This window comes from Procambarus clarkii, chromosome 9 (assembly GCF_040958095.1).
Source record: "Procambarus clarkii isolate CNS0578487 chromosome 9, FALCON_Pclarkii_2.0, whole genome shotgun sequence".
In the NCBI taxonomy this organism is placed as follows: domain Eukaryota; kingdom Metazoa; phylum Arthropoda; class Malacostraca; order Decapoda; family Cambaridae; genus Procambarus; species Procambarus clarkii.
The window spans coordinates 18436024-18450760 of NC_091158.1; the positions used below are offsets into that span (position 1 = coordinate 18436024).

Here is a 14737-nt window from a genome sequence, read left to right on the forward strand (position 1 = left end):
CAGTCCTTCCTGTAGGGTATGGGTATGATCCCCTGGCAGTCCTTCCTGTAGGGTATGGGTATGACCCCCTGGCAGTCCTTCCTGCAGGGTATGGGTATGTCCCCCTGGCAGTCCTTCATGCAGGCTGTGAGTGTGACTTACAGGCTGAACAATGTTGTGATTGACTGTGGTATTGTAACATAGAGAACACCTTAATTAGCTTGAACTACCTGCATCTTCCACGTTGTAAATATTGTGTTCCACTGTAAACAAGTTAGCTAAAAGAACATTGTTATCTAATTCACATCATATATAATGACCTTATTTTATAAACAATATTGTATTCGGTGAAAACGTATATACACTACCAATACTGACATATAATACTCTACAACTATACTTCTGTTGGTGTGGCTCAACGAACTAAATATTGGGGGGTTCCGTTCCTGAAACCCAGAAAGGTCACAAATTGGAGTAACAGAGACAGATTTCCCACCATCACCACCACCTTTCCCTTCATCAACCCCCCCCATCCATCCATCCCCCCCTTATGAACCCTCTCCCTCCATCCCTCCCATCTATCCACCCACCCCAAACAACATCCCCCCCCCCCCATCAGGAGCAGATGTTCACAGCAGCACGGTTATCAGTTTTCTATTTCTAATTCCCATTTTTATTTTGACGATAATTGAAATTTGAAGGTTTATGGAAAGATTGTGTATGAGATTTATAGATGTTTATGGATTCTGTATGTGTTAAAACTAAGATACTTATTACAAAACAGTTATTAATCTATAAGAATATAAATCTTAAGCAACTTGACGCACGCACGCCCGCAAACAAAAGATGATATTTTTTTATATTTTCTCTGATTGTTTGTTAGCCATAGGATCTCAGCGTTATGTGATCTTTAAGAGCACGGAAGCTCCTTTATAAGATAGAACCGCGTTGAACTATAAGGCCGAAAGGTGTCCAGTACAGAAATGTAGCCAAGCACTAGGTGAGGGAGTGGCTGTGGCGCGTGTCTGGGGGCGACGCACGTTATGGCGCGCGTGCCTCCTTTTCCCGCCACCTAGCAACTTTTTCCCCATATTTTAACATTATTTTTGTCACTTTCACAGTTGTTGTGCTATGAACGGTTACTCCAGGCATTAGCAATATTATTTAGAATGCCTTTTTAGAGTTACCGTGATACAGATCTGTACTATGTATCTAAACCATCAAATTGAGTGATATGTATATGATATATATATTTATATGCTTTATGAATACATTAAGAAAGAGAAGACAGAGTGAACATTAAGAAGTGGTATTGATCGTTCAGGTGCGACCGGTGGGAACTGAGATCAGGAGCAGCTGAGCAGGGCCCGGCCGGGCACACGTGTTTCCAAAACTCGCTCTTTTTCCTCTATAGCTCTAAAACCGCCATTTAACGACAAAACCCTAAAGCATTTATAGAGCACTGAGTAAACCACAATTAAAAAACACTCGCGTAGGAAAAAAAAAAGTAAATAGGGAGGGAATAATGTTAACATTTATTTCGGATTGCCAAACTCAAAAAGGAGCATCCGTCAACCGGGGCGGGACAGATGGGCGTGCAGACGGTAGGAGGAGTCACGGGCACAGTACCTCGCGTGACAGGGATTCGAGCGGGTTTCTTGCGTGACCGCTGCGCCGGTTGTAACGACTACACACATTGGACGGGATTTGTAAATCCTGTCAACGTCTCCCTCCTTTCCTTCTAGTCAATATTATTAAGTGTGAGTGTCTGCAATGTGTTCTGTGGTTGTTGTTGTTGTGCAACGGAAGTTGTTGCATGCAGTCTTTATAAGTGTTGTGTTTGGTGATGTTTGTGAAGTTAATTGTCTTGTGAAAAGTGTATTGTGATAATACTCCCTCCCAATATCTTCTTCCCACCCCCACCCTCTCTTCAAATATATATATATATATATATATATATATATATATATATATATATATATATATATATATATATATATATATATATATATATATATATATATATATATATATCATAACTCACCACCGCTGACACGCCCACACAAACTGCCTATCCTTTGTACCCACGGCTCCCCCGAGCCACCCATCCACCATACCCATGACTCCCCAATCCACCCATCCACCATACCCATGACTCCCCAAACCACCCATCCACCATACCCATGACTCCCCAAGCCACCCATCCACCATACCCATGGCTCCCCAAGCCACCCACCCACCATACCCATGACTCCCCAAGCCACCCACTATACCCATGGCTCCCCAAGCCACCCATCCACCATACCCATGACTCCCCAAGCCACCCACTCACCATACCCATGACTCCCCAAGCCACCCACTATACCCATGGCTCCCCCAAGCCACCCATCCACCATACCCATGACTCCCCAAGCCACCGATCCACCATACCCATGACTCCCTCAAGTCACCCACCCATCATACCCATGACTCCCCAAGCCACCCATCCACCATACCCATGACTCCCCCAAACCACCCATCCATCATACCCATGACTCCCCCAAGTCACCCACCCACCATACCCATGACTCCCCAAGCCACCCATCCACCATACCCATGGCTCCCCAAGCCACCCATCCATCATACCCATGACTCCCCCAAGGCACCCACCCACCATACCCATGGCTCCCCAAGCTACCCATCCACCATACCCATGACTCCCCAAGCCATCCACCCACCATACCCATGACTCCCCAAGCCACCCATCCACCATACCCATGGCTCCCCAAGCCACCCATCCACCATACCCATGACTCCCCCAAGTCACCCACCCACCATACCCATGGCTCCCCAAGCTACCCATCCACCATACCCATGACTCCCCAAGCCATTCACCCACCATACCCATGACTCCCCAAGCCACCCATCCACCATACCCATGGCTCCCCAAGCCACCCATCCACCATACCTATGGTTCCCCAAGCCACCCATCCACCATACCCATGGCTCCCCAATCCACCCATCCACCATACCTACGGTTCCCCAAGCCACCCATCCACCATACCCATGGCTCCCCAAGCCACCCATCCACCATACCTACGGTTCCCCCAAGCCACCCATCCAGCTACACACCCTCCCTATATTGCGCCTCTGTTTGATCCACACACACACCTAAAACGTAACCCGTTCATACATGCACCTGTTCATTGATATCATTGATGTGTTTTATGTTAATATTGTAATAATTGTTTACTTGACCTTAACATGTATTCACCTAGTTGTGTTTGCGGGGGTTAAGCTTTGCTCTTTCGACCCGCCTCTCAACTGTCAATCAACTGTTTACTATTTTTTTTCACACACCACACACACCCCAGGAAGCAGCCCGTGACAGCTGACTATTTGTGTGTGTGCGTTTACCATTTGTGTATTTATTATTTGTGTATTTACTATTTGTCTGCAGAATCGAGCTATTAGCTCTTGGACCCCGCCTTTCTAAGCAATTATTTTTACTTTATTAAGTCCACAAGTACATTTCTTTCTAACTCACGCACATCCCCAGGAAGCAGACCGTAACAGCTGCCTAACTCCCAGGTACCTATTTACTGCTAGGTGAACAGGGTCATCAGGGTGAAAGAAGCTGCCCATTTGTTTCTGCCTCGGCCGGGGATCGAACCCCAGAGTGCTGTCCACTCAGCTGCGAGGCCCCATAAAAACATACACTCAGCTGTACTCACCTAATTGTGCTTGCGGGGGTCCTTTGGCTCTTTGGTCCCGCCTCTCAACTGTCAATCAACTGGTGTACAGATTCCTGAGCCTACTGGGCTCTAACTGTGTGAGTGTATGTCTCTGTTTGCTAAAGTGAATTTTCTTATATTTCTTCGGCATGTGTGTGCACGTGTGCGTTCGTGTGTGCACGCGTAGGTGTGTGCTTGCGTACACGAGTGTAGGAAACCACGGAACGGGAGAAGAGGAAACAGGGGAGAAAGCTAAGGGGGAACGGGACTCAAATAAAACCAGGGAGAGTAATAGAAAAAAAGTGGAGGGATGTGGAGTAGAGAAAGCGAAAGGAGGGAGGAAAGCACAGGAAACCGAAGGAGGAAGAGGAGAGTATAAGAAACCGAGGAAGGGAGTACAGGAAGCCAAAGGGGGCGGTGGGGGGGGGGGAGAGTTAAAGAAACCAAGGAAGGAGGAGATTTCAAGAAACCAAGGGGAAGGAGGGGAGTAGAGGAACCCCAAAAGAGTGTGGTGTGGGGGGGAGGGGGGTAGGGGTGAAGGAAACCTGGGGGCGAAGAAAAATGAAGGTAGGCAAGGGAAGGAAGGAAGGAAGGAAACTATCCAAGAGAAAGCGCCAAGCCATAACGACTATATAGGAGAGAATATAATGACAGCCACTAAAAGAAGCAATGTTTGTAACTTCTTAAAGAGCAGCATTTTATACCATAGTACCGCTTGTAATTCCATGATCCACGTTAACCTACATGTTACCAATTACACTAAATTGCTTTTATATTCAGTATAAATATTTCCTTCTCACTTAACAATAAGTAATTATCAAAAGAAGGCACCGAGCTGAGGTGCATAACAATTAGTTTAGCAAATAATCACAAAGTTACAAAAAATAAAATATTAACTCAGGGAAGCTTAAGCGTGTTACCACGTAAATATATTTCAAATGTATATGTGCAGTTGATCAGGCTATTGCATCCGGTGTTACCAGGATCAACAACAAAAAATCTATGTGCAATCTGGACAGTGCAATATCATCAAAGACACGCAGAAACAATCTATAGCGCGGTAATAACAAGTAATACTAGGTATTACATGTACACATCCACACACACACACATAGCGTGTAACAGCAGCAGCTAATGTCACCTGACATTGAGCGGGTATGTGTGTGTGTGTGTGTGGAGAAACACAGGTCTCCACACACACAGCAGCAGCAGCAGCAGCAGCAGCTGGGGGGTAAAAGTCGATAACTGGGTTCAGTCAGCAGATGTTGGACATGGGGGTGAGGGGGGTGGGGGGTTGGCGTGTCTAGCAGCTGCGCCTCACAGCTGATCGTTCACGTGGGGTGAGGGTGAGTGAATGAGTGTGGGTGAGGGGAGAGAGAATGAATTAATGAGTAAGAAATGAGTGAGTGAGGGTTGGGGTTAATTACTTTATATATATATATATATATATATATATATATATATATATATATATATATATATATATATATATATATATATATATATATATATAATGGACAAAATGTACCAAATATTTATAGACTATTGTACTCCTCAAATATTTGCCTTTCTAACTATTGGGTGTAACAAAGTCAAAAAGTAACATTCTAATTACTGTATAGTACTAGCCTAACCTAGATCTTAGACTTAAATAAGCAATCCTAGACCTAAAATGTACAATATTAGACCTAATTTAGTACATATATGTATTATTTAGGCCAAGGAAAAGTTAGATATCATTCTTGCCATTTTTTTTCTTTCTCGGGCCCCCATCTACAAAATTATTAATGCAACATGTGGAATTTATTAGGGGCAATGTCGTCCATATTTTGTACTACCATCTATGGTAGTAATTTAGTAATTGCTATAGGTGTTACGGAAAATGAAAATGACGTTTCCGTTGGACACATATGGAGTCGAAACCGGCGAAAGACCCCATCATTATTATAGAACGAAGGTTAGAGTGGTAGTGGTGGGCAGCAGGTGGGTGGTAGCTACATGCTACTCCCCCCCCCCACCTCTCCCTTATCTCTCTCTCCCCCTCCCCCCCACTTCCTCCCGACCTTCCGTACGGGATACGAACCTGTGGTCAGCTCGGGCTCACCTTACACCGGATGTGCCACGTGCTGGCCAGTTGGCCCCGGAAGAATACTTGGGCCATTATTTTTTTTTTTTTGGGGGGGGGGATTTCTTCCCTCTCGTATGGAAATTGGTTGTCTGTTCATGTTTTTATGTATGTCGTTCAGTTATGGTCATTGTATATTGTGGATACCAATAGATGGTTTTCACAAAAGCTTGCGGAAATATCGATTTCCAGTTTGCTTCTATCAAAATGAATACTTTTAATACGAGAAACCCGAAAAAAATTAAGGCAAGTTTGGCTTATGTTATCAACATCAAAAACAGATTCCCAGAGAAAATTCGACCAGAATCTTTATGAAAAATCCAACATAAACCTTCGGTACAGTACTTGAAAAAGAAAATAATGCAAAGAACATATGCGTATAGGGTCGGGTTACCGCCCCCAGCACGCTCGCATCCCCACCCAGGGGCAGGGCATCCTATCAAGTTCTTAGGAGGACTTCATTTCAGCTGTACAAAGGAAACTAGAGACGCTGGGTGGGCTGTGGATGAGGGCGTGGTTCGGATTCCCAGGCAGGCGTGGTGGTGGCGGTATCAGGTAGGATGTGGTATGGATATCTGGGATATCAGGGATGGCGTGCGTGTGTTTTTAGTTATGATATGAGCGTGGTGTGGTCAAGGAGGGCAGCGAGGTGTGGTCAGGGAGGGCAGCGAGGCGTGGTCAGGGAGGGCAGCGAGGCGTGGTCAGGGAGGGCAGCGAGGCGTGGTCAGGGAGGGCAGCGAGGTGTGGTCAGGGAGGGCAGCGAGGCGTGGTCAGGGAGGGCAGCGAGGCGTGGTCATGGAGGGCAGCGAGGCATGGTCAGGGAGGGCAGCGAGGCATGGTCAGGGAGGGCAGCGAGGCGTGGTCAGGGGGAGGGCAGCAAGGCGTGGTCAGGGAGGGCAGCGAGGCATGGTCAGGGAGGGCAGCGAGGCGTGGTCAGGGAGGGCAGCGAGGCGAGGTCAGGGGGAGGGCAGCGAGGCATGGTCAGGGAGGGCAGCGAGGCATGGTCAGGGAGGGCAGCGAGGCGTGGTCAGGGAGGGCAATGAGGCGTGGTCAGGGGGAGGGCAGCGAGGCGTGGTCAGGGAGGACAGCGAGGCGTGGTCAGGGGGAGGGCAGCGAGGCGTGGTCAGGGGGAGGGCAGCGAGGCGTGGTCAGGGAGGACAGCGAGGCGTGGTCAGGGAGGGCAGCGAGGCATGGTCAGGGAGGGCAGCGAGGCGTGGTCAGGGAGGGCAGCGAGGCGTGGTCAGGGGGAGGGCAGCGAGGCATGGTCAGGGAGGGCAGCGAGGCATGGTCAGGGAGGGCAGCGAGGCGTGGTCAGGGAGGGCAATGAGGCGTGGTCAGGGGGAGGGCAGCGAGGCGTGGTCAGGGAGGACAGCGAGGCGTGGTCAGGGGGAGGGCAGCGAGGCGTGGTCAGGGGGAGGGCAGCGAGGCGTGGTCAGGGAGGACAGCGAGGCGTGGTCAGGGAGGGCAGCGAGGCGTGGTCAGGGAGGGCAATGAGGCGTGGTCAGGGGGAGGGCAGCGAGGCGTGGTCAGGGAGGACAGCGAGGCGTGGTCAGGGGGAGGGCAGCGAGGCGTGGTCAGGGGGAGGGCAGCGAGGCGTGGTCAGGGAGGACAGCGAGGCGTGGTCAGGGAGGGCAGCGAGGCGTGGTCAGGGAAGACAATGAGGCGTGGTCAAGGAAGACAATGAGGCATGGTCAGGGAGGACAATGAGGCGTGGTCAGGGAGGACAATGAGGCATGGTCAGGGAGGACAATGAGCCATGGTCAGGGAAGACAATGAGGCGTGGTCAGGGAGGGGACAATGAGGCATGGTCAGGGAAGCCAATGAGGCGTGGTCAGGGAAGACAATGAGGCGTGGTCAGGGAAGACAATGAGGTGTGGTCAGAGCGAAGTGAGGTATGGTCAGGGAGAAGGAAGGTGTGGTTGGAGAAGTCATTATTGAGGTATGGCTAGAACCGAAGGAAAGTTAGGAGAATCAATATAAATGTATGAGGTGTGCCCAGGAAGTAGGAGACCGTGAGTGAAATGTGTATCTAGAGCATCAGTGAGGCTTACGACCTATTCATGCCCGTGCCATCTCTTGGGTGGCTTAATCTTCATCAATCAGTGAGGCCTGTTCAAATAAACAATTACTATTATGAGGTCGTGAGGCCTATTATGAGGATGAGCGAGGCATATGAGGGACATAAATGAGGTCTATTATGAAGATGAATGAGGTTATTATGAGGGCGAGTTAGGCATCAGCGATGCTTATTATGAGGACGAGTGAGGGATGTTTTGAAGGCATGAGTGAGGGTTATTATGAGGATGAGAGGTTATTAAAAGGACAAGTGAGCCATCATGGGGTAGGTGTAATTACACTTAGGTAATTAATTACACACACACACACACACACACACACACACACGTACAAAATAGTAACAGGAATTGATAAAATCGACAGGGAAGACTTCCTGAGACCTGGAACTTCAAGAACAAGAGGCCATAGATTTAAACTAGCTAAACACAGATGCCGAAGAAATATAAGAAAATTCACCTTCGCAAATAGAGTGGTAGACGGTTGGAACAAGTTAAGTGAGAAGGTGGTGGAGGCCAAGACCGTCAGTAGTTTCAAAGCGTTATATGACAAAGAGTGCTGGGAAGACGGGACACCACGAGCGTAGCTCTCATCCTGTAACTACACTTAGGTAATTACACTTAGGTAATTACACACACACACACACACACACACACACACACACACACACACACACACACACACACACACACACACACACACAATGAGGACACAAACACACACACACACACACACGGTAGATAAAGACAGAGTATTTAACACTGGTGGGTCTCCCACAAGGGGACACAGGTGGAAACTTAGTACCCAAATGAGCCACAGAAATATTAAAAAGAACTTTTTCAGTGTCAAAGTAGTTAATAAATGGAATGCATTAGGAAGTACTAAAGTTGTGGAGGCAGACTCCGTGCACAGTTTCAAATGTAGATATGATAGAGCCCAATAGGCTCAGGAACCTCTACACCAGTTGACTGACAGTTGAGAAGTGGGGACCAAAGAGCCCAAGCTTAACCTCCACAAGCACAATTAGGTGAGTACACACACACATATGGGCGAGGCATATTATGAGGGGGACACATGAATGAGGCCTATTATGATGAATGAGGTTATTATGAGGGCCTCATGCTACGAGGAGAGACCACGGGAATTAAACCTACGTCGCTGGAAGACAGAAGAGTTAGGGGGGGACATGATACCACATACAAGATTCTCAAAGGAATTGATAGGGTATATAAAGACAGGCTATTTAACACAAGGGGCACATGCACTAGGGGACACAGGTGGAAACCGAGTATCCAAATGAACCACACAGATATTAGAAAGAACTTTTTTTTAGTGTCAGAGTAGTTGACAAATGGAATGCATTAGGAAGTGATGTGGTAGAGGCAGACTCCATACACAGTTTCAAATGTAGATATGATAGAGCCCAATAGGCTCAGGAACCTGTACATCAGTTGATTGACAGTTGACAGGTGGGACCAAAGAGCCAGAGCTCAACCTCCGCAAGCACAACTAGGTGAGTACATGCATGCATATATGCACTGTATATGAGTACTACAAATTAAAAATGTTTTATGTATGTAGATAATTATTTTATCATGTGCAAAATTTATCATCAAAAATCCATACAAAACAGTATGTGACAATACTGTACATTCATTCTAGATGCCGGTGCCAGTATCACCACGCAAAAATGAATCTAGTCAAGGGGTTGATGCATCAACGCCTGAGGCAGGGACAGATCCCGTCCAGGAATCTGCTCGGGTGCCAGCCAATTCTCCAAGCCCTAGTGAAGAGGTAGAAATAGTTGATCCAGATGTTGTTGCTGGATACCAGGATTGTTTGAAGGAAACCCTAAGGTTTGTTAAATAACTTTTTTTGCTCTTAATTATTTTCAAGTACAGTACAGTACTGTACTGTACTGTTATTATTGAAGATTTGTGTACCACTGCATATATATATATATAAACTAAATTTTGGTCATACAGTGCACTAATATTTTACCAGTACAGTATTAGCTGAAAAATACAAACAAGAATGTTATTACTTTGAGCATTAATAAAGTTAACCATATTCAATTAATTTTGTAATTTATTTCATACTAACTCATATGTAGTGCTCTCATTATACAAGTTAATAATTATGAAAGATTCAGACAGTAAAATGAACTCTGTTGTACTGTACCTAAAGTAATCTTAATAAGACTTTCCTGTTTTGTTTTTCTCTAAAAAAGTTACATAATTACAGAATACTGTATTATGATGATGAAATTTTCATCTTGTACAATATAGCACAGTACAAAGGAAATGCATATGCACTTCCTATAATTCACGTCCAACCACTTGGACTGGACAGTTGAGTGACGGTCTCGCTTCTTGCAGGTCGGCATTCAATCCCCGCCCATCCAAGTGGTTTGACACCATTCCTTTCCTCAGTGCTATCCCAAATCCTTATCCTCATAAATTACTGTACTTTCAAATGCTATAAAGTCATAATGGCTTAATGCTTTCTCCTGATAATTGCTTTACCCTCTTGTAATGCAGGTCAAATAGTCACTAATATGATTTTGTGCAGATTTTTACTTGAGGAGGAACATCTACCTGAAGACCATCCAGTGGTAACGGGTCTGGCAGCACACCTCACCCGAGACCATGCTCATGTAGAGCTCACTAAACTCTCGCAGCAGCTGGCTAGTGCTATTATGGATGCACATACTGCCCCAACAAATGAATCAGAAGTGTCATCAACTAACAATGCTAGTGCCCTCAGGGTTAATAGGACATTTAATGCAGGTTTTGAGGTAACATTAGTTGAGGATAATAGTGAAGATGAAATCATAGTTTTAGATGATGCAATGGATGAAGATGATTGTGAATATATTAACATAGAAGAATTTAGTGACAGTGAGACTAACAGTGAATACGAAGCTGATGGTGACCTGGAGGAAAATAATGTAACAGAGGCATTTATTACTGACCCTGAATTGCGTCGACAATTGATACGGTTCGTGTATCAGGGTTGTGATCTCTTTGCTGCACCACAACCTATCAGTCCAGCATCACATCAAGGGGTTGTTCTGCAACTGTGATGTTTTCTCAGATAGATACTTTTCTCAGAATGTTCCTTCACGTAACTGGATGCACACATACACAGTGTAGACTTAAAAGACTGCTACAGTTATAACAGAATCAAGTCCACATTATATTAATTAGTACAAATATATCATCATTTTCACATTTTCAGTCAGATGCACAAATTTTTGTTGTCTTTGTCATAGAAAGTAGAAATAAGCAGAAGAGAAACTAATAATTACTTAAATTCACAAATTTACTGATCTCATAAATTGTAGTGTACCCCTCAGCCTCGTGTTTCTCCCAGTTCTTGAAACGTCTTACAGCTATCATATATCCCATAACATTACAATATATATATCTTATATTTGAAGAAAAAACAAATGACAAATATCTTTTTCTTTATACAGTATGTATATTAATGAGCATTTCCTAAATGCGGATAAGTTCACACCTTGCAGTCTCTAATAGTTCATTATACTCTATTACAGAAATTACCTTCACTATGTACCTGGTATAAATAAGACAATTCCAACCATATAGCACATATTATAGTGTACTATAATTTAATTATAAATCATCTTAGAATTTAACTGGAGGAAATTAGCAATTAGTTACACCAATGGCCTTTTTTTTTAACATGTGCGACCATCATATGATGGCAGCGTCAAGTGGCAATTGTCTTAACCCCCCCCCCCCCCAAGATTCTCACACTGACCTGTTAGCGGATTTACAACCTCGGTGCTTGATCTCTCCTCTTCAGGATTATCATCTTAGAATCTTACTTGTGAAAATGGACCTGTTGTTGAAAATTAAAAAGTGTAGAGATTTTGAGTTTAGTTGAATTGGCTTATTGGAAGCAACATCTGTTATGCCATGACAAAGTGATATTTATCACAAAGTAGTACTGTACTGTCCCATGTATACTCATTTCGGTATTCTGAATGTTAAAGAATTTTGTATTTATGACTTAAATGAATGGCATTTAATTTCATGGTACAGTATATATGCAGGTAGTACTATTTTTGTTTATTAGTACTACTAATATATATATATATCTATTTATATATATTTACTATTATACTACTATAACAGTATAGTACTATTATGTATTTTCATATGCAAATATTTTGTAATGTACTGCATTGTAAATATTGAAGATGCAGTACTTTGAAAAGAATTTTCAAGTACTGTATGAGATATGCAAAAATATATTTACAAAAATATTTAGCATTTAATGATGTAATAGGGATTTGTAATACTGTACTGTATTTATGATCAAAGCATCTTTTCATATTTATGCGGAATAACTCAACTGCCATCACATTATTTGCCATAAAACGGTTCGATAGTTAACACAGTACTAACGTTGCAGATATCACTTGCAGCATTCATCTTGACACTACTGTACTATTATTGCGGACTTAGCTCACTTATTACTTTAAACGTGGGATTACTTTACTAAGAGGCATTACATTTATATATTTATATATTTATATATACAAGAGTTCTTACATTCTTGTACAGCCACTAGCACGTATAGCATTTTGGGCAAGTCCTTAATCCTATGTTCCCTGAAATACGACCGCACCAAATCGTTTAACAACCAGGTACCCATTTTACTGTTGGGTTAAACAGAGGCTACAGTTAAGGATTGATGCCCAGTGAATCCTCCCTGGCCAGGATACAAACCCAGGACAAAGCGTTCGCGAAACGCCAGGCGAGTGTCTTACCACTACGCCATGGGGGACTCTAGGATTATTCATTGCATACAATGCTGCTTATGCAAACTCAAAATGTTTTATAGTTGATAATCTTGGTATACTGTATTTACATTTGTAACTTTTGAAGTCTAGCCTTGGATATTAATTTATGTATTATTAGCAATATTGTATATGAAATAGTTATTTAGCACTTTCTTGTCAGCCTAAGTTTGTTTGAATAATATAAAGTAATACAGATACTATGCTTCTGAACTGTACAACTGAGATGTAACTATCTAGTTCTGTGCAATGATATTACCTGTGTATGATTTCAATAGTTCTGTCACAGTCCTGGCTTGGGGCCAGCCTTCCTTGGTGATTGCATTCATATACAAGGTTGTTTGTCTTTGTGTGACCATGTAACCATCACAGCCAAGCTGATCTGGTAACTTCAGCAAAAACTTGTCAAGTTCTGTCTTGAAAGCTGCTATAATACTGTTGTTCCACCGATATCTCTTGTATTTGTTAACTGGAATGTTGAAAAGTTGTGGATCTCTGATGTTTACAGTGTGTTTTCTTTTTGTGCTTATGGTGCCCCGACTTTTCTCTGAATTTATTTTATTCTTCCTACTATATCTCTCACTTCTGCATGTTGTAATTTTAATGAGCAATTTTGGGATCTGATAACCCAGATTTTCCATGTGCAGATTATAAAGATATCTCTCTTGTCTTCTTTCCTTGGAGTACAATATGAGTGCTTTCAGGTGGTCTAATTTGTTCAATAGTTTTACCACATTTGGAGACAGTAAAGGATCTCTGAATATTTTCAAGCTGCTATCTCACCTGCTTTGAAAGGGGATGTGATGACCGAGCAACATTCCATTTAAGATTGCACTAGTGCTTTAAAAAGTGTAGAATACCATCATTAATCTGGCATCCCTTGTTTTGAATGTTTTCATTATCCACTCATTTTTCTAGATGTTTATTTTTTTGTATTTTAAATATTAAATTTTCTGATATTATTATTCAAAGATCTTTGATTTGGTTGCTCGTTTCTGAGGAGAGCTGTATGAAGATTTGTATCTTGCTTCTTTTCAAGTTTTTATATTTGTCCTAATCAAAGTAACTGAACTCTTATCTCAGCTTAATGTTATAGAGTATTTTTTTCTTGTTGCCCAATGGAAGACCTTGCTGATATCCAACTGCTGTTTTATGGTTTTTCTAATGTTGCAACTTTCATCCTTATCTTGGTGTCATCTGCAAAGATGTGGCTTGTATCCCTGTCTTAGGCCATTTATGTGAAAGTAATGGTGTGAGGACTATCTTGTGGGACCAAGCTTCATACTGTCCCAAGGTTGGGCTTGTCTGACTTACTGTCACTCTTAAATATCACATGACAGTATTTACCAAGTTAGTTGCCTCATTCTTAGGAATATACTGTATATATTTTTATAAGCAGGTCCCATCTAAAACTAGAATAAAGAACACTTATACTGTGAAAGACAAATGCATATAGTCATTATTTTAAGGAGCACTGTAGTAGACATTCAAATTACTCTATGTGAAGTAAATATGTAAATTATGTCCTCATATTGGTTCCCGAATAGCATTCTATATTTGAAATGAGGTACTTTTTGCAAGATGTGAAAATAACAAATGTCCATGTAGAATTATGCACTGTATTTAACTTTCCTTACATACTGCCCACATTAAGCTTCATCATTAGCTTTCATTTTCATTTGTAGTCTAAATAGATCTGATCTTGCTTTGCTGTCCGAGGAAATATACTTAATGTAAATATCATATTTATATCAAGCCTTGAAGCTTTTTGTAATTTTTTTTATTAAATTTTTCAAAACTTTTTTTTCTTACTGAGTTATCCTCTGATGAAATATAAAATTACTTCAGTTCTGGATGTTAGCAAGAGCTGAAGTAGATATAAAAGCCAGTTACCTAACACTGGACAACTTTTGTACTGTATTCACCTTTTTTAATGCATGAAATCATTTGCCTGGTTTTGAATGTACTTTACTTCAATTAACAGTTCTAAAAAAAAAAGTCAGAAAAATTAAGTGT

The 14737-nt window shown here is 42.9% G+C and overlaps 1 protein-coding gene across 1 annotated transcript; it reads left to right on the forward strand.

The window, feature by feature from the left end:
• Positions 1-1609: 1609 nt before the first annotated feature.
• On the forward strand, positions 1610-14523 carry LOC123766128 (uncharacterized). Its single transcript, XM_045755004.2, has 3 exons — positions 1610-1739; positions 9553-9746; positions 10462-14523. Exons 2-3 carry the CDS (start codon positions 9553-9555, stop codon positions 10973-10975), a joined length of 708 nt encoding a protein of 235 aa, XP_045610960.1. The 5' UTR covers positions 1610-1739; the 3' UTR covers positions 10976-14523.
• Positions 14524-14737: the final 214 nt, after the last annotated feature.

Excerpts from the sequence above, each read along its gene's own strand:
- LOC123766128 (XM_045755004.2), top strand. The coding sequence starts at position 9,553 with ATGCCGGTGCCAGTATCACCACGCAAAAATGAATCTAGTCAAGGGGTT. Across the intron at positions 9,747-10,461 it reads TGTTTGAAGGAAACCCTAAG|ATTTTTACTTGAGGAGGAAC; the intron begins GTTTGTTAAATA and ends GATTTTGTGCAG.